We start from the raw sequence: 19,843 nt of genomic DNA on the forward strand, positions 1-19,843 counted from the left end.
TCAGGGTTTTTTGCGCACATCAGTCTCTTTTCCATCGGAAAAAAACTTTCCCTCTCTAACTGTGAGATCCCACATTGGTTGAAGAGAGGAACGAAACATTAAAGGTGTGGGAACCTCTCCCTAACATACGCGTTTTAAAACCGTAAGGTTGACGACGATACGTAACGTGTCAAAGTGAACTTGTTAACGGTAGGCTTAAGCTGTTACAAATGGCATTAGAGCCAAACACCGGGTGATGTGCCAGCGAGGACGCTGGGTCTCCGAGGGGCGTGGATTGTGAGATTCCACATCGGTTGGAGAGAGGAACGAAATATTCCTTATAAGGGGGTGAAAATCTCTCCTAACAGACGCGTCTTAAAACCATGAGGCTGACGGCAATACGTATTGAACCTAAGCGGACAATATCTACTAGCGGTGACCTTGGATAGTTACAAATGGTACCAGAGCCAAACACTGGACGTTGATCCTCAGAGAGAAGTGTATTGTGAGATCTAACATTGGTTAGAGAGGTATCGGGGTATCCGAAGCACATAGAATCGAATATCTAGGGGACATATTTATTTAAAATGAAACTCTAAACCAAAAACCCTTGAAGGGATGAACTAAGACATTTGTTTGTTTCTGGAGCACAGGGTTGAAATAACGCTCCTGATTGTGGAAATCACTTGTCCCTAAAAAGTGGTATCAAAGTCATTCATCTAAGTTAACTATATCAGTAGAATCTCGAGTATCAAACAAAGAAGTAGTTGTGAGTTTCAAAGGTGTAGTTCTTAGATAAGAGATATATTGTGAGATCCCACATTGATTGGAGAGTGGAAACCCAAGATGTGGAAATCTTCCCCTAATAGACACGTTTTAAAATCCCAAGGTTGATGATGATACATAACGGACGAAAGCGGACAATATTGACCAGCGGTAGGCTTGGATTGTTACAAATGATATTAGACGCAGACACCCAGCGGTAAGCTGACGAGGACATTGAGTCTTCAAAGGGGGTGGATTGTGAGATCCCATAGAGATCCCATATTGATTGGAGAGAACAAACCCGGAGTTTAGAAACCTCTCTCTAGTAGAAGCAAGTAGAAGACATTTATGTTAAATAGATCATATTGGTTGAAGATCTATGGTAGAACTCTATTCAATGATACTAGACAGATAAACTACTATTTGAGGGGAGACTCAATCTCTTTATTGAAAATAAAATTAGCTGATATTATTGTTAATTTTAAAATATATATTACTATTTAGGATACAATTATATATATATATACTCTTAAAAATAATTTTTAAGTATTTGGAAAACACTTGAAAAATATATATTTGTTGCAAATAATATGAATATATATTTTGAAAATTTTATTTTAAATAGTTAAAAATTATTTAAAAATTTATTAGAAAATAAATAATGAAATATATAACTTTATTCTAATAATTAAATATATGAAAGAAAAATGTAAAAATATTTTAAATTTTTATAGCACTAATATTTTTAAACCATACCTCTAATATTCGTTAGAAAAAACATTTATTTATTTATATTCCATTTAATTTTTTTTTTTTTTAAAAAAAAGTCCAACCAATTAGTTATAGTCAAAGTGTAACTATAAAAGAGATATTTATTTATAATAAAATTAATTAAAATTTAAAATTTTCCTCCAATTTCTTTCTTGTGGATAAGAGTCAACGGTCAAAGTCAGTAATCGGATGAAGTCGAGTCTCCAACTACTCGAGCGTCGGAGCAAAAATCCGATGTCTGGTGGGGCCCGCCAAGAACGTGGGTCCCACACGGTTCTATTTCCAACGTGTCCAGCAATGTGATGGGACGCGGGCCCTACCTTGTCGGGAGACCTTTTAGAAACATATGAGTGCGGGCCCCATTGCTTCTCTTTCTATCGTTATCGTATCGTGTCGTGTCGTATCGTATCGTGTCTTTTCTCGGAACAATATCGTCAGGTTACCATTTCCATATTAGCCTTGGGCCGCCTTTTGGGCCATAATTTAATTACAATACTTAAAAAAAAAAAAAAATTACGGAAAACACAGTATTTATTTAAATAATAATAATAATAATAAAAAGAAAATAAAAAAAACGTTTCATTTATTTAAAAATTATAATTATATTAAAAAAATTTACAATGTTACGTATGAAATTTTCATATATGGTCTATTAGTGTAACTATTTATTTTTTTTAACGAATATTATTTTTTTTATCTCGAGAAAAAATAATAGGCAAAGAAAAAAAAAAGAGCTAAAAACTCTCGGGTTGGGAAAATCATTCATTAGAGCTGTATATAAATTAGGTTGGAAAAATCTCTTAGATCAACCTGAAATTATAGGTTGGTTGGGTTGGTGACTCAAACAACCCGAACATAGTTCACAACTCAACTCAACCCTCAATTTTCAAGTTGGGCGGTCGGTTTTCATCAATTTCAAACGTCAAATAGGGTCGTGTTGGGTTGTAACCTTAAAAAAACGTCAATATGCAAATTGACCCAAATTTTAAATTTTCAAAATAAAAAAAAAGTTTATCTCAACCCAACTTTTATGGTTTGGACGGGTAGTTTATGTTAGTCATATTCTCGGGTCATTTGAACACCTCCCATACTTCTAATAAATTCAAAATAAGGGAATCTTGAAACTTGCAATTTTACCCCTGATAAATCTATAAATTTTAAAACGTGCCAAAATTAGGGACTAATTTATAATTTGAAAAGTTAAAAATTCATAAAAACCAAAAAAAAAAAAAAAAAAAANNNATATATATATATATATATATATATATATATATATATATGGGCTCGCTTGAAGCCCATTTTAGGAACGTATAAATAGCGGAAGAGGAGATAGCGGAGAAATTGAAAATATCAAGAAAAGAGAAGAAAGTTAAGCAGGCGAGGGAAGGCGATTAGGAGCAGTGGGGAAGAAGACAATGATGGAGATGGAGGCGCATAAACCAGACAGGTGGGTCCAATTCCTCATAAATTCGATCAATGCCGTTGCTTCAATATCAATCCTCCCTTCTTCACTACGCCACCACCATTAAACCTGCTCTCTCTCTCCTATTTTCCGCCAAACAAAGGCGCCTTCACCGTCCTCACGGCATTGCTTTTTCTATGCTCGTTATTGTTAGTTGTTGTTGTTGATGTTGATTTTGTCGTTGATTCATTCATTTATTTCCAATCCAAGGCTTCGTTTCTAATCAATCCACTTCTTTTGCTCTCCTTGAATCCCCTTCTTTTTCTTCGTTGAATTTGATGGCTTCTAGCGGAGGTGGAAGCGGTGTAGTTTCTGAAGAATCTATGTCGACTATTTGTAAAGATGAAAACGTGATGTTGTCGTCTGAGGGCTCCTCGTGCCCAGACGAGTCGGAGATTGAATTAGGGCTAGGGCTCAGCCTCGGTGTTCGCGATTCACGCAAAATTCAGAAGGTTTCCATCGCTCAATTTGGGAGAATTTTAACGGCTGAGGATTTTTCTTCGTCGATCTGTTCCTCGTCTTCGCTTAGTGGAGTCAATGTCACTAATGGTTCGAAGAGAAATTCTGATTCCGCAGCGACTATCAATGGCGGGAGGTACTGATTACTAATTCTTGCCTATGCGAGGAATTTAATGCATAATTCACTCCACTTTTTCTCTGGTTTCCAATTTTGTGTGAAGCATGAGAGTTTAATGTCCTTGATTGATCCCTACCGATTTTAGATTTTCTCTATCAACACAATTATTAGCTGTGAAGTTGCATGTGCTTCTCTGGTTTTGCGTTTCAGTACCAAATTGATTCGAATTTCTTGATATTTATCTTGATGAATCTGATACTGACAGATATGTTTGCTGTTGTTTACTTTTATGGTTCCTCTGGCTCCCTTTTCCTCATCCCAAAAGCAAACAGTAAGCTGAATATAGATAGGGAATCATTTTGAATTTGTTCGGATTTGTGCGGATTTGTGCTTCTGCCGTACTCCATCTAATTAAATATGATACGGCTCTGATAAAAATTGAAAACTGGCCTTTGGTAGACTTCAAAGGACGAGATACCCTCTGAAATCTTTTTCTAGAGCTTTCCAAGTCATTGCAGTTTGTTTAATATAACTTCAAGTTAACATTCAAAATAACGCCCTATGAGGTGTATATTTGCTACCAGATAACCTAAGAACTGGTATCCATGGCCTTGACTAGAAGGTTTGAAATCTCCCCATTATGTTCGTTTACCGGACATCAGTAATCTAGGATTGAGTTGAACGGATAAAAGACGATGCAATGAGAAGAAAGTGAGACCAGATTTCCATGCTTCGATGCTTTTATGAATTCTGTGGCACTAACACCTAGTGAAACAAGAAAGTTGTGTAACGATGTTAAGAATGAGAAATGAGAAACTGAAGTGAGATTGAAATTACAATCCTCAAAATATGTTACAAGCTACCAACTAACTCCTAATATATATATATATACTGCCAACCAACTCCTAAAAATAGATTATCTTTATGATCATTTTCCTTTTAGGATAATAGAAGTTTTTTTTTTTTAGGTTATGAATGTGATTTTAAGCACACAACTACCTTTACTTTTACATGAGTTCTTAAAACAGTTCTGAATATAGAAACAGAAATCTTTGGAAACATCTACAAAACAAATCCCAATCTCGTTACTTCAGAATTCCATACCTATAGATTTTTATGCACTTCGCATAATTGTATCATCGAAGTAGTAATAGTTGCAGTATGTGAAACATTCTTTGAGTATGCTTTGACAAGTTGCTTGAATATCACATTGGTCGCCCATATGTTGAATATATGTATGTATATGTGTGTATATATAATTTTTTTTAAAAGAGAAGCTTTAATAGTGTTACTGTAACTGTATCGAGAATAGGGTTCTTCGTGGTGGGTTATGTTGTAATATTTTGATATACTTTCAGAAGTAGCCAGGTCGTGGGGTGGCCCCCAATCAGAGCTTCTAGGATCAGTACCTTGGTTAACCAGGCAAAACCTCATTCTGTAGAAGAATTCAAGGCAGTTGCTGGCAAGAATAAAAACAAGCATACGGAGGCAGGGACACTTAATGGTGTTAGTGATAGAAACAAAGCAAATAAAGAGCGTAGGACTTCCAGAAATTCTGTGTACGTGAAGGTGAATATGGATGGAGTTCTCATTGGAAGAAAGGTTAACCTCAGTGCTCACAGTAGCTATGAAACCTTGGCTCAAACCGTCGAGAACATGTTCCTTGATCCCACTGCACTGGTTGATTCCACTGGTAATTCCTTTCCGACCTCTGCAATATCGTGTATAGAAGTGAATTTTGTGGTTTCAATCTCTAAAATTGAATATTTTCAACTCAATAAGAAGTGAAGGTTCCCTAGAGTTCAATTTAATAGTGTATTAATGCTATTTTTTGGTCTGAATGGAATTAAGATGGGCGGTGAGATCCCACATTAGTTGGGGAGGAGAACGAAACATTCTTTATAAGGGTGTGGAAACCTTTTCATAGTAGACGCGTTTTAAAAACCTTGAGGGTAAGCTCGAAAGGGAAAGCCCAAAGAGGACAATATCTGCCAGCGGTGGATTTGAGCCGTTACAAATGGTATCAGAGCCAAACACCGGGAGATGTGCCAGCGAGGAGGTTGAGCCCCAAAGGGGGTGGACATGAGGCGATATGCCAGCAAAGACGTTGGGTCTCGAAGGGGGGTGTATTTGGTGGGGGTCTCACATCGATTGGAGAAAGGAACGAGTGCGAGCGAGGATGCTAGGCCCCGAAGAGGGGTAAATTGTGAGATCCCATATTGGTTGGGGAGGAGAACGATACACCCTTTATAAGAGGTGGAAATCTCTCTCTATCAGACGCGTTTTAAAAACCTTGAGGGCAAGCCCGAAAGGGAAATGGGCCTTTACATGGACAATCTTTTACTTGAATATCTGTAGGGTTACTTTAAAGCTGCATAAAGAAGGTTAATGTAAAGATGAAAGTGGTAATATCGAGAATCTCTGGAAGAAAGGCTCTCTTCCTGAAGTAAATGCTAGTATTTTTGGGTTATTTATTGAGTATGAATAGAAGCTTCTTATTAGCCATAGTGAAGCAACAATGTTAGCTCTTTTATGAAGGACCACCTTATCCATTTATTGACATTTTATCATGAAATTTGTGACTGGCAACCGATAACGATGCTTTATCGTCTGATACAGGATCGAGTATAAAGGAACATGACATAGTGAGACCCTCCAGACTACTAAATGGACTATCTGGGTACATGCTTACTTATGAAGACAGGGAAGGAGATTGGATGCTAGTTGGCGATGTTCCTTGGGGGTATGCTCTCTTGTCACTTCATTTAGTCTGATAAGGCCTTTAAGTTCGAGTTCGTAAACTTTTAACCTAGTTGGCGATCTTCGAGCTAGAAACTTTCAATATATAACATTTCTAGCATCGTTTTCAGAGGGAAGAATAGCTAGAAACTTTCAATATATAACTATGATTCTTTTGATCATATGTCCAGAATGTTTACCCAATCCGTGAAGAGGCTTAGGATAATGAAAGCAGCTGAAGCTAATCAAATTGGCAGGTGATCTGCCAGCAGAATTGAAACTCAACAATTGAAGATGCTCTGTTTTTCTTTCTTTTTTATTTTCTTTTGCACGACACCAATTCTCCGTGGCGAATCTGCTGCTCTGTATCGGAACGAGGAAGGCCAATATCAGCTCGAAAAAACTGTGCAAATGAGAGGTAATAGGCTATATAAGCATTTTGAAAGAAAAAGGATTGGCCTTTTTCTCTTCTTTTCTGGGTTTTCTGATCTTATTCCCAAAGCTCTGGGAATTGTCAATTTGTGTAGTTTTGGAAAGTCGTCACAGTCATAAAGCCCTGCACATATACAGATGTGGGAATGTTTATGTTGTGAATATTAAAGCAAATACTGCTCTGCTTAAGCCTTTTATGCCTTGGGAAAGTGCTCTTTTGTTCTAGTTTTCTTCTCACTTAATGGTTGTGTCTGTAAACAGGGAAAATTTTGGAATTTACAATAATGCCTGTATTGCTTGTTTATACATACATACATATGCGATGTTCCATTGAGAGATCTTGGCCCCGAGTAGAAGCAAACTTGACCTTATGTAGAGGCAAGTCGGTTTCTTGATCCTACATAAGGCCATGTACAGGAGAAGTGCTGAAAATTGGCTTCTCTTTGTTGGTTCCCAATCCTTCATTGCCACCGTTGCCTTTTCTCCTTGGTTTTGCTTCTCCAAGCATTGTCATTATATCTCTCATGGAGGGCATGTCTTTTGAATGTTTTGCGGGGAGAACTGCTATAAGAATATCAATATTATTCGCCTTAGCCCTTTACCTAATATTATTCGCTTTAGCCCTTTACGTAATATTATTCGCTTTAGCCCTTTACGTAATATTATTCGCTTTAGCCCTTTACGTATTATCGTCAGTCTCACAGTTTTTAAAAGGCGTTTACTAGGGAGAGGTTTCCACAGCTTTGTAAGGAATGTTTCGTTTCCTTCTTCAATCGATGTGGGATCTCACAATCCACCTCCCTTGGGGATCCAACGACCTCCCTAGCACATCGCCTAGTGTCTGGCTCTTATACCATTTGTAACAGCTCAAACCCACCACTTATAGATATTCTCCACTTTGGCCCATTACGTATTGTCATTAGCCTCATAATTTTTAGAACGCCTCTACTAGGGAGAGGTTTCCACACCCTTATAAGTAATGTTTCGTTTCCCTCTCCGATCGATGTAGGATCTCACAAATCCTTCAAAATGTTAGATGGAAGTTGAGAACTTAGTAACGACCGAGAACAGGTGGAAATCCAAATTCCATTCTCGATCACTATCACACAATTCCAAGTCTCGATTATCATCCTAACTTTGGTAACTGGAAGACAAGTACATCAATCCAGATGGCAAAAGGCAGATTAAAGGCAGATTAAAGGCAGATTTTCTACACAAAATTTCAAGGGAAGAAGAAATCTACACAAAATTTCAAGGGAAGAAGAAATCTATAGTAGAAATTTGTGAAAATTATTAAACTAACCCGACTGTGACTCAATATCAGTATCTTTGTGGGTCATAAAACATACCTTTAGTTCTTCCAAGTCACTACAATGGGGCTTCTCACTCTGTATTTACTGTTCTCAGAATGGAGCCATGTCAAATGCCCTTCTGTAGAGCTCACCTTTCTTCCTTCTCTTCTCTTCTCAGACATAAACCATACCTTATAACTCAAACTTTCGTTCACATGTTTGAACACCAAGCGCTGAGGCTTAACTCGAACGCTCACTCCTTCAGGCGCGGTTACTTCCACTTCATAGACGGAATTCGGGCTCCCGACATTCGTCAACTGTCTCGAAACCATCTTACTCGTTGTCCCGTGCTTAAAAACGACAGCCATGGAGGGATAGTTCAATGTGAAGCCTTTGTTCATCTGAAGAACTTTGTGGCAGCTCACATTCATGTGGGTAATGATGAAGATTTCTGAATGAGTGTAGCCAAGAACACAAAGATGAATGACATAATCATATGGCTTGATATCATAGACCAAGCCAGGATCAATGGCTCTTGTTGGGTTTACATGACCAGCTCCCATTGCAAAAACACTAGCTGGTTTGTTGCCATCGAGAATCGGTTTCCCGAAACGATCGGTAACATCGGCGGTTGTCATGATGGCTGATTTGATAGCTGCCGGTGTCCATTTTGGATGAGCTGAATGGATTAGAGCTGCAATTCCACTGACATGGGGACAAGACATGGATGTTCCTGACATGACAGAGAAGTTTGACCTTCTAGAATCTTCTGGAAGGCCGGTTGGAGCAAGATTTTGAGGCCAAGCTGCTATAATGTTGACCCCAGGAGCAATTACATCAGGTTTGAGCGTTGAAGGATTTGTGGGGCTTGGTCCTCTTGATGAAAACTGAGCTACAGATGGAGCTCTTGTTCTTCCTATCACGGTTCCTCCAAATTGGATTCTGGCTTTTGGATTGGTTGTTGTGTTAATGTAAGCTTTTAACCGATTCGCCTCCGCAAATCCGATCAACGTGGCTGGCAAAACATGAACATCGACCAAGTCTTCCTCTAGATTTATCTCTGTATTTGCAAGGATCATAGCAGCTCCTCCAGATTCCTTCACAATCTGCCCCTTTTCGGATCGGCCGTTGACGCCACGGTCGCAAACCACCATTTTTCCTTCTACTTGTTCTCGTGGAAGAGACCCTTTTAAGCAAAGTTCACTTCCCATTTGCCCTCCAGTCAAGTAAACCAACTCAAGCTCCTTGGTAGCTTGATTGAACTTGTTTCCAGGGTACATTGATTCGCCGGGAATGGCTTTGCCATTGCTTAGTCGAACTATAGCTGGGAATGTTCGATCGAGCGTGCCTGCACCAATGGTGGTGATCCAAGGAGCTACATTGGCGACAGAGCTTTGAGTTGGGCCATTGTTTCCTGCTGCACAAATGACTGAGATGCCATGCTGCACTGCTCGAAAACTGCCAATGGCGATATTGTCATCGAAAAACGGAAGTGGGAAGCCACCAAGCGAAAGGGAGAGAATGTCAACACCATCTCTTATTGCGGAATCCATGGCCGCTACAATATCAGAGCTATAGCAGCCACTAAACCAGCAAACCTTGTACACAGCAATGTGGGCGCCCGGGGCCATCCCCTGCGCCACACCAGCTCCATTACCGAATACGCTAGCTCCGGCAACTGAAGCTCCAGCAGCTGTTGAAGAAGTGTGAGTCCCATGGCCATGGGAATCTCTTGGGGAGACATATTCCTGGACGGTATCGGAAGGCGGCGATGAAGCCACATGATGTCCTTTGATGAAGAACTTAGCACCAATGAGTTTCCTATTACAACTTGAGGAATTAAAATCTTGCCCTTCTTGGCAACCCCCTCGCCATTTTTGTGGAATTGGGGGCATTTTGGAATCACTAAAGCTTGGACTCTCAGGCCAAACTCCCGTGTCAAGAACCCCAACGATTGCCCCTTGGCCCATTGAGGACTTATAACAAACACCTTGTGTGCAAACACCCAAGAACTTATGTGAATAAGTTGTCTGAATTTCATACTTTCTATCAGCTCTTACAGCCACAACATCAGGCAACTTCTTCAAATACTCAAGCTCAGTTTCAGATAACTGAGCTGCAAATCCTTCCATGGCGTTCGAATACGAATAAAGCAAGCGAGAAGAACAGTCTTCTTCAACAGATAGCGTTTGTTCAAGAAAAGAAAGATGCCATTGAAGCTTAGATTCAAAAACAGAGCTGGTTAATCCTTGTGGATGGAGTTGAATCATGTAAGTTTGGAGATTGGAAGCGTTTGCTTGAACTTGAAGCAAAAGAAAACAGAGGAAAATGGTGGGAAAACCCATTTGGGAGTTGAAATCCATGAATCTCTACAGCCAACAAGACACTGATTCTTGAAGTTAGATTCATGATTTTGGACCAAAATTTGATGGATATTTGAAGGAGGAAGCCAAGAGAATTCAAATCTAGGATTCCATTGAGGAAGCATTTCTGAAATTCTGAGTGTAAAATATGAAACTCGTGAAGTATAAGAGCTCTTCATCACGAGGATCCCTTGTTTTTTAGAGAGAGAGAGAGAGAGAGAAACTTACAAATTTGGGCGATGGTGGAGCTGAGGCCATTGTTGATTGCTCAAAGCTTCACGAGAAGTAATGGTGAGCTTTAAAAGGGATTTGAATTCAGAAAGTTGTGTGAATTTTTGTTTCCCAAATGAGCGTATGCGTAGAGAATTTGAAGCAAGGTAAAAAGGAACATAGATTTGGTGTCATTTAATGCAACACGCTCTTTGTTCTTCTTTTCTTGGCTACGCGGGCCTACACGGTTAGGTTGGTGACTCAACCTCGAGTAGAGACAAAGTTGAGTCGAATGACTTGGTCTAGTGTAGAGGCAAGTAGGTTATGTCGTAGATGATTGAACACGCAAACGCAGGCAGCGTGTGTGGTCGAACAAGCTTGAATCCGTACAAGTGATGTTTGGTAAGCAAAAACAAACCTCACCTAGAGTTCGATGAAGCCACAAAGACAGGGCGAAAAATATATATGGGGCTTGATTTCCCTTAAGATTGGTCGTGATCATGTCAAAATCACAACGCCGTACGGTTGAAAAAGTAGGACCGTGACAAGTTAATTCGAATAGAGTTCATAATCTAAAATTATCTATTTTTTTAAAATCCTATTTAATATTTTTTTAATGATGCATATTAAGTTGATAATTAAAATGCGTTGCTATCTTGATATAAAAAAAAAAAAAATATATATATATATATATATATATCAACTCAATTTTTTCGCTTTTTCAAAAATTCAATTAACAAAAAAAAATCTATTTGGGCCGGGCCCAGTAATATGGCACAAGAGATCAGTTTTCGGGTGTGAAAAGAAATTGGGCTTTTTTGAGCCCATTAGTTAAACGGCGCCGTTTTAGCAAACCCCTTTTTACTATTTTCTCCTCCGTTAATATAACGTAGCTCCAGCCGTTCCCGTGCCGTAACACTATATAAAGCCAAGAGCGGGAATCTGGAAGCTAGTCGAACGATACAAAATCTGCGCGCGAAAAATTGTGGTTTCGAGATTGCTCCGATGAGAAATGCGATGAGATTAGGGTTTGAAATTATCGGTGGCTCACGAATCCGACATCCAAGCAATCAGGTACGTCGGATGGATGATCTCTTACCGATTCGTTTAGTGCGTCGGTGATTTAAACTATTTCCTCTTTAATCAGCAATGGTGATGGATAGGTCTCATTGTCACCGTAGGATTTTGGTTTGTCGATGAAATCAAATAGATCGATAGGTCTTCTAATTTATTTACCGTACGATTTTGATTAGTGGACGAGGAAATCAAATAGTTCACTAAATTAACGATGGTGATTGTTAGGTCTCATGATTTCTTTGTGTTACGATTTTGATTAATCGAGAGGAAATAAAACAGTTCACTAAATTAAACGGTTGTGACTGCGAAGTCTCATAGTTCATCATTACTGTAGGATTTGATAAGTGGAGGAAATCAGATCGTTTCTTAAATTAATGATCGTGATTTCTCAGTATCAAATAGTTTGTCACAAGTTTTTCGTCATCGACAAGATTAGATCAGGTGTTATAGTTGATCGGCTTTTTCACTGATCGCTGACTTGTGTCTTGTTTTAGACTATCTTGCTTAATGACTTGATCCATGTCAATGATTGTTGAGATCTTCGTTGTTAAAATTTTGATGACGACTTTCAGTTTTCGGTGGTTTCTGTTGACATGTGAACTGAATAGTTAGGAATAACATTTATAGTTATGGATGTAAATGTGCAATTCGTTTTACTTGCATGACATTTAATTAAGTTTAACATGTGAATCAGTATTTTAAATAGTTTCTTGACGAACTTATTATTTTCTGAATCTCATACATCATAGTTTCTCTCAAGCTTGAGATATATGATTGTAACATTTTCGGATTTGTAGAATAATATGACTTGTTAAAGGTATTATCATAAAAGGTTTATACAATAAAAAATTGATTTACTTCGAACATTGTGAAGACTTGAACTTGCAGTTAGGAGCACTCCAGTCGCAATCTTCTCTGAAAAGATATTTTGCTTAATCAAATCTTGTAATTTTTCTTAATAATTTTGTCAACTTTTTAGCAATTCTTATTTTCAATATTTCGATATCTTACAGTAAGTATTACGAAAAAAAAAATAAAAAAAAATCTGCTATTAGACATTTAGGATAAGAACATTTTTAGCCTTCAATTAGATTTTGGCATTAGCCATGTGTTGGATATCTAAACACAAGTAAATACAAAACTAATAGCCTTTTGACAGGTGCATCTGCAGCTTGCATTAGCTTTTTGCTCGTGGAGATTAAATGAAATTTACGGGTAAAGCCTATGAGGTCAGTACCTCAGCATTATTGCTCCCAATTTTTTTGTTCACTTCCTATAGTTTCTAAGCTAGATTTCGATTCAGCACACAATTAAATTATTGTTATTGAACTGCTTCATAGTTTTTCTATAGTGCATTTAGTGTCTTATGCCTCCATAAAAGTAGTTTTACTTTCATCGAACTTGCATTCCAAGGCCACAGCTTTCAGATTACTATAGTGATCCATTATCTCAAACCTTGCACTAAGCATCTAATTTCCCTCTACTCCAATGCCTTATGAAGTTCGAAAGCAAATTTATTTTTTTAATGGCGGAATTTCCCAAGCCATTGTCTGTGCCTTCACCTATTGTTTTTCTATATGATGGCTTCTGTGTAACGTCTCTGTCTTAAATTGGGGTATCGACTTCGGTCTCTCCTCCCCATTCCCTAACTGTTTCCCTCAAGAAAACCAAGCAGGCATCTTCTTTGATTAAAAAAGAAAAAAAAAAAAGGAAAAAAAAAAAAAAAAAACCCGTTGAAGCAGTTGTAAGTGATGCTTTTGTTGTCTTGCCAAAGATTAGCCAAGATACCTCTTCTCTATAAAGGCTTTCAATTGTATGTTTTCCTGTAGCATTCCTGCAGGAGGCCATAGTTTTCTGCCTTATTTTGTATTACTAACTTTGTGGGAGGTCGTTGTCGGATGTCAAACTGGCAACTACGTTAAAACATCATCACTAGCCTAATAAAGTCAAACCCAATAATCCTATTAGTCAATTGTCTCTTATTTTAAGAAAATGATTCAGGTATTTTAGAAACAAAGATACCTAGATATTTTAAAAAAATGATTTAAGTATTTCAGGCATAAAGATACCTAATTATTTTAGAAAAATTATTGAAGTACTTTAGGAATAAATTGTCTAGCCTATATTATAAATTCCCCTACACCCTACCTACCATTTCATCCCAAAACACATAGTTTAGTAGTTTTTACGGGGTATTTTGTAATGTTTTCTCAATTGGTGTTAATAAAGTTTCATCCCAAAACACGTAGTTTAGTAGTTTTTACGGGGTATTTTGTAATCTTTTCTCAATTGGTGTTAATAAAGTTTCATTCCAAAACATGTAGTTTAGTAGTTTTTACGGGGTATTTTGTAATCTTTTCTCAATTGGTGTTAATAAAGTTTCATTCCAAAACACGTAGTTTAGTAGTTTTTACAGGGTATTTTGTAATCTTTTATCAATTGGTGTTAATAAAAAGTGTGAGTGTTTTTCAAAAGAGGTAAGGAGAAACATAGAATCCAGCTAGAGTCCGAACATCTCCCTCTCTAAAAAAGTACTATTAGTTCTCTCTCCCCACTGCCCCATAAGAAAGCCTAAACATCGGCATGCCATATGAATCTTTCCATCTCTTGGAACAGTAGTAGATGGAACTTGTCGATCATCTGACTGTGATCCCTATGACAAGCAAACTGAAAGTCGAACCTCAAGTATAACAACACCAAACAGCCTGAGCGAAGTCGTAGTGTTTCAAACAATATGAATCAAGCCTTGTTCTGCTCTCCCAAAAAGAATAAAAAATTTTAAAGTTATAACTATATATGGAGGCTTTCATCATATTCTACAGTAAGTTATATGTACCTGAAAATTCTTTCCTGATAAGTCCCTTGAGAGAGATAGATACCCCATTTGTTCCCTTCAGGCTAAAACTCGAGTCTTTCTCTGACCTTCCAAAATTCTCCATCCCTCGAACTTTCTCAACACTCTTTGTTCTTGCAATCCCAATATTTTCCTCCGAAAGAACTAATTCTCTGTCCTTAATTTTCGAAGCCTACATTAACACCTCTCTTTCAAAGTGGGTCTGGTCTGTCAACTCCTCCTTTGGTCAAAGCCAATAAAAACTTCAGTTACCAGTAATCCGTAAATGAGCCTTGTTTCACAACCATAGTATAGAATTATATCTCACTTAAATTATACAAATTTGGTATACAATACTCATTTCCCACATTTAATCATTTTGTTTTTTTGGCCTGTCCATTGACATTCTTATCATCTTATTTTCAATCTTTATTTTCATATTGACACTTAAATAGTGTAAATCACAATAAGGTTATTGAAATAGAATTGAACTTTGAAAGGTCATATAATGTTTGAGAAACAAATAAATAAATAAATAAATAAATAAATAAATAAATATAACATCAACCTTTTGAGACCAAAATTTCTCTAAACTTTGAATGTAATCTAGAATCTTTTATTTCCTGCCATGTATCTTGTCCCCATAACTGAATTCGTGGGCTGCATCAGCACTATGATTCAGAAATGGACCAACTTGAAGGATAAGGAACCAAAACCGCGTGCCAGCCTCATGCTAAGTTCAATCTGAGCCGTTTACTGGTTTTCCATCCAGGTTCATTTCTATCTTACTGTTCATTTATTTCATTTACATACAATTTTTTTATAATGTTTTCTTTTTGTTTGCTATTCTCTGCCCTTTTTGTTGAACAATATATAAAAATAGACATGATTACTTTTAATTGTTAATTACTAAAAGTTTTTTTTTTTTCTTTTCAAAATGGAGTCTGACTTAAAAAAAAAAAAAAAAAAAAAAAAAAAAAAAAAAAAAAAATTGAATCCAACAATCCAATCCAACCCTGGGTTGGATTGAATTGAATTAGGTTGGGAGATTAATTTTCTAAAATAAAAAATACTCAATTTATTGGGCGAGGTGAAAAGTAAATGATTATGAAACAATATTATATTGTGTTTGAGTGACTTAATATTTAATTTCTTTTTACTTTCATGTTTTATTGGGCGAGGTGAAAAGTAAATGATTTTAAATATAAGTTCTATAAAAAATTGTGCAAAATATTTGAAATTTCCAAAACCAAGAGAGTTAATTCAAAATTCTAATTTATTTAATATTTCTGTTGCAATTTACTTAACAATAAATGTTCAGTACATTGTTATATTTGTAGTTTATTATTATTTCTGTTGCAATTTACTTAACAATAAATGTACAGTACATGGTTATAATTGTAGTTTAAAAATTTGTTTGAAAATTATGCGGATAAATAATTTTTTTTATAAAAAATAGAAAGTTGGTTCTGAAAAATTTTGGGCAACCTTCTGAAATTTTTTGGATTTGGTTAGATTACCAATCCAACCAGTCTGATCTTATGGGTTAGTCCATAAAATTCTTAACCCATTCCAACCCGACCCATGTACACCCCTAATGTTTGATAATAGTTTTTTTATTTAAAAATGATAATAAATAAATAAAATTATTGTTTTTTTTTAATATACATAGGAGATATAAGAGATTCATAGAATTTTGATAATAAAAGTATAATTTTACAGTTTAAGGTGGAAAGCGAACTTTAATTATTTTGATTTTGGAAATGACATTTGAAATTTAAATTACAAGCTTTCCAAAATGCTAAAGTCTTCTTAAATTTTAAAAAGTAACTAATTAGTCTTTAAATTTCAATTGTGCTTAAGATCTCTAAACTTTAAAAATATCTAATAGATAAAAATAATTAATATATCGATTTTAGACCATGCTTAAACATATCACAATTAAAATAAAAAACTTTTGAAATTTAAATGACTAAATTGTTCAAAAACTAAACTTATAAAAGTTAAAAAGGGCATGTATCTAATTGATTGTTACCTCATTTGTTAGGTTCCATTTCCATTGTATAACCTTGGGTTTTGATTTTATGCAGAGTAAAATTGAGCAGAGATCAGCAAGGAATGGAAGGACGTGAATTGAATGGATATAGAGAGAAGAGGTATAGGTAGAAACAAACCAGTGGCACAGCATTGCCTCGATTCCATGCTTTTTGCGTACAAATGTATTAGTTGACACCAATTAGCGTAAAGTCAAAGTCACTTATGAGTCCACCTGAGAATTCGCTCCTACATATTATTTACTATAAAATAAAAATAGATAGGAAAATATCAGAAAGGCAAAAATAAGTTCCAATCCATAATTTGTTGCGAGCAGTTTCGTTTACCAAGTCTTGTACTAAGTGCATAATGCATACATTTAATTATATTTTTTTTTTACTCATCAACAATTTTTCGTAAATTATTTTATTTCTTAAGTATAATAAGAGCAATAATTCAAATATTTAACTTTTTTTCATCAATTTTCAAACAATTTTTTTTTTGATGAACTACCCAAATAATCTAAACCTTCCTAAACCAAATATTTTATGATTTAATTTTGAGAATTTGATCATATTGAAAAACAAGATCTTTAAGTTTAAATTATTCAAAAATTCCAAAATCGTTAGAATCTCCAAGAAAATCTATAGGAACGGATTATCTTTATGATCAAGATTAAGAGGGAAGAAAACTCAAGGAGTCCATGGCTTACAAACATCATATGCAACTTTCATTTTAAGCTCCAAAATCATTATACTAAAACAACATCATGAATGATTAAAACCTTGGAGTATCCAATGTCAATTAAAAGACGGTAACTCTAATACTCATCAATATCATAATGACCGGTTTTAAAAATAAATCTTGGGAACTAAACAATACAATAAAACCTCTTTATATCTAAAATTAATATTCTAATAAGCTAACCTAAGTTTGTAACTATAAGAGTAATTAGTTAAAAGATCACTTGACAAAGTTTCAAGTAACTTAACTAAATTTTCATTTCTTAGCTAACGTTTATGACCTCTACGAATGTAAACATTGATGTTCATTGTTGAAGAAATTAGCACGAAAGGGAAGAGAAAAATAAGTGAAAGAATGAACTTCTGTTTAAAAAGGTATAAAGATAGACACTTTTGAGAAAAGATTAAATCACGCTATAATTCTCGCTCGCTCGCTCACTTTTAAACCTTTCTATGGCTTTGCTAGCTTGCTTCTTGAGATACTTTGGGTCCAAGCAAAGAGATTTTTCACTATACCCTTCATGAATACAAAATATCCTAAATACTTCTTTGAAAATCTAACCTTGTCTAAAGGAGATTCCCTACGGACCTAAGGAAACATAAACATCAAATCTTCAAGATATGTATGGAGACCTAATGCAAAATATATTGGAGACATGCGTAGAACCTTCAGAAGCTTTCTAGAAGGATAAGTGTTCTATTTTACTTTAACATCCATGTCCTAACATATGAAAAAAAAAACAAAATACCTTGCTATCTTAGTCTGTTCATTTTATCTGAACGTGTTTGACGAAATTCTTCTTGCTAAAGGTTACTATATACACTATCAAATCTCAATCAAGAATTAACCTAAATGGTCGACAGTACGTGAATTATCTTAAAATGTCATCCATTTTGTATTTTCTTCCGTGTCAAGGAAGTTACCTTTAGATTTTCCAAAAGTTTTCCAACGCATTGTTTCCTGTGAATATGGAGTATAGCTTACGCAGGGGTTGATATCACAACAGCTTTTAAGACTTCCTAACAATTTCTATCCTTTACACCACCGACCTCATTGAATAATTATCTGAAATATTTGGAAGTTTTTTTTTTTTTCCTTTCTGGGAGACATACATGGCTTTAAGTTCGATTTCTTATAAGCCTTTCGTATTTTGTTTCATCCAATCAAAGTTTACTTACAGAAAAAGCTAACCAAGTAAGTTGAACAGCACAACTGTTCATTATAAGGCTTACAACAAATCTTATTTGCCCAAAGATATAACATATAAACTACATAGGCACATTCAGATTCAGTTAATAGTAACCTACAAATGATGGAAAAACATTGAAGAATAACTTAGGCTTCCAAGAAACTAGACTACTAAGAAACAGTAAGATATGAATTAATGAAAACAACGTCTCTAAAATTTGACAAAAATAAGAAAACGGCATGCATATAAGAAACAGGATTTTGTAAACTTTTCTTTTTTCTTTTATGAGATTTTTAGGAAACTATTGTGAATAAGAGATTTTAGAGAATATTACCACCAGTGCATCCCTAAATGCACGTAACAATCTGTAATGATCTTAGGCAGACACGATTCGATTATTGAATGTATAAGACTTTATGATAAGAAATATATCTTTCACAAGAAATTCACTAACTCCAAAGTATACAATTCATTATAATGCACGAAAACGAAAGAATTTAGGAAGCACGATATTCAGAGAAGCATATGTATGCCAGATGGTTAGAAATAGAAGTATAACGGAGGAAAAATCGTCAAAATACTTACCTAAAAATACTGTTCAGGTAGCAACGCTGACACAAGACCTTCTTCAAACATGTACTGCAGCAACTCATTCAAAGTCTGAATTAAGAATAAGCGATAGAGATTCAGTTAATCGTCGGATCGTGTGTAAAATAGGAAAAAAATATAAATAAACGAATCAAAATGATTGACTAAAAGGCCTAATGTAATAAGATTGATGAACATAATATATACTCTTTTTTTTGTCGTTGATAGTTAGGATTTTGAGACTGAATAATCGCGATCATTAGTTTATAGCAAACGGCTTGCTCCTCGTCGACTAATTAAACCAGTAATTAGGATTTATGAGACTGAGCAATCAAGATCACTAGTTTAATGATTTTTTTTTTTTTTTTTTCCATTTCGACTAACAGAAATCTTAAAGCAATTACGATTTGTGCGAAGAGCATTCACGTTCATCAGTTTAGAAAAAGATTAACCGATCAAAATCCAAAAGTAAATACCATTGATGAGATCAATCTAACATTGAAACATACCTGCGTTTGCAAACAACATAGTGAGGCACCGATAATTCCGAACCCTAATATCAACCTTCTCCTCGTCAGAGCAACTCCAAGAACGCCAAACTTTCGCGCGCAAACCTCTCTGTTCCTCCGTTCTTCGCCTTTATATAGAGAAGCAAAAGCTCAGTGACATTTTACATAAATACCCTTCATTTACACAAATACTGTTGTAAAGCGAACTTAATAAAATTATTTTCCATTTTATCTATATAAAAAAAATACCTTTTAAAAAAATATTCTTTTTAAGTTTTC

General features: G+C 35.6%; 2 protein-coding genes and 2 long non-coding RNA genes across 5 annotated transcripts; 2 read left to right on the forward strand and 2 right to left on the reverse strand.

The window, feature by feature from the left end:
• Window positions 1-677: 677 nt before the first annotated feature.
• On the forward strand, window positions 678-16,673 carry LOC111811111. Of its 2 annotated transcripts, XR_002817501.1 has the most exons (6): window positions 678-689; window positions 7,451-7,456; window positions 11,544-11,664; window positions 12,827-12,896; window positions 15,170-15,272; window positions 16,591-16,673. It is a non-coding gene; the product is annotated as an uncharacterized LOC111811111 (long non-coding RNA). The 2 variants fall into 2 exon arrangements; XR_002817500.1 differs by lacking the exon at window positions 16,591-16,673 and having other exon boundaries at window positions 15,170-15,444.
• Window positions 3,031-7,059, forward strand: LOC111811109 (auxin-responsive protein IAA11). The gene is made up of 4 exons (XM_023697839.1): window positions 3,031-3,572; window positions 4,913-5,247; window positions 6,174-6,297; window positions 6,485-7,059. The coding sequence occupies exons 1-4, from the start codon at window positions 3,256-3,258 to the stop codon at window positions 6,552-6,554; spliced, it is 846 nt and encodes a 281-aa protein (XP_023553607.1). The 5' UTR covers window positions 3,031-3,255; the 3' UTR covers window positions 6,555-7,059.
• On the reverse strand, window positions 7,980-10,718 carry LOC111811106 (subtilisin-like protease SBT1.2). The gene has a single exon (XM_023697835.1). It carries the CDS (start codon window positions 10,378-10,380, stop codon window positions 8,077-8,079), a length of 2,304 nt encoding a protein of 767 aa, XP_023553603.1. The 5' UTR covers window positions 10,381-10,718; the 3' UTR covers window positions 7,980-8,076.
• LOC111811110 lies at window positions 15,515-19,686 on the reverse strand. Its single transcript, XR_002817499.1, has 3 exons — window positions 19,565-19,686; window positions 19,053-19,127; window positions 15,515-16,769 (listed from the first exon to the last, which is right to left on the reverse strand). It is a non-coding gene; the product is annotated as an uncharacterized LOC111811110 (long non-coding RNA).
• Between the last annotated feature and the right edge of the window lie 157 nt (window positions 19,687-19,843).

Source organism: Cucurbita pepo, chromosome LG15 (assembly GCF_002806865.2).
Source record: "Cucurbita pepo subsp. pepo cultivar mu-cu-16 chromosome LG15, ASM280686v2, whole genome shotgun sequence".
Lineage (NCBI taxonomy): Eukaryota > Viridiplantae > Streptophyta > Magnoliopsida > Cucurbitales > Cucurbitaceae > Cucurbita > Cucurbita pepo.

Coding starts and splice junctions, on each gene's coding strand:
- LOC111811109 (XM_023697839.1), top strand. CDS start 3,256: ATGGCTTCTAGCGGAGGTGGAAGCGGTGTAGTTTCTGAAGAATCTATG. Junction 3,573..4,912: donor GCGACTATCAATGGCGGGAG/GTACTGATTACT, acceptor ATATACTTTCAG/AAGTAGCCAGGTCGTGGGGT. Junction 5,248..6,173: donor TGCACTGGTTGATTCCACTG/GTAATTCCTTTC, acceptor CGTCTGATACAG/GATCGAGTATAAAGGAACAT.
- LOC111811106 (XM_023697835.1), bottom strand. CDS start 10,380: ATGGATTTCAACTCCCAAATGGGTTTTCCCACCATTTTCCTCTGTTTT.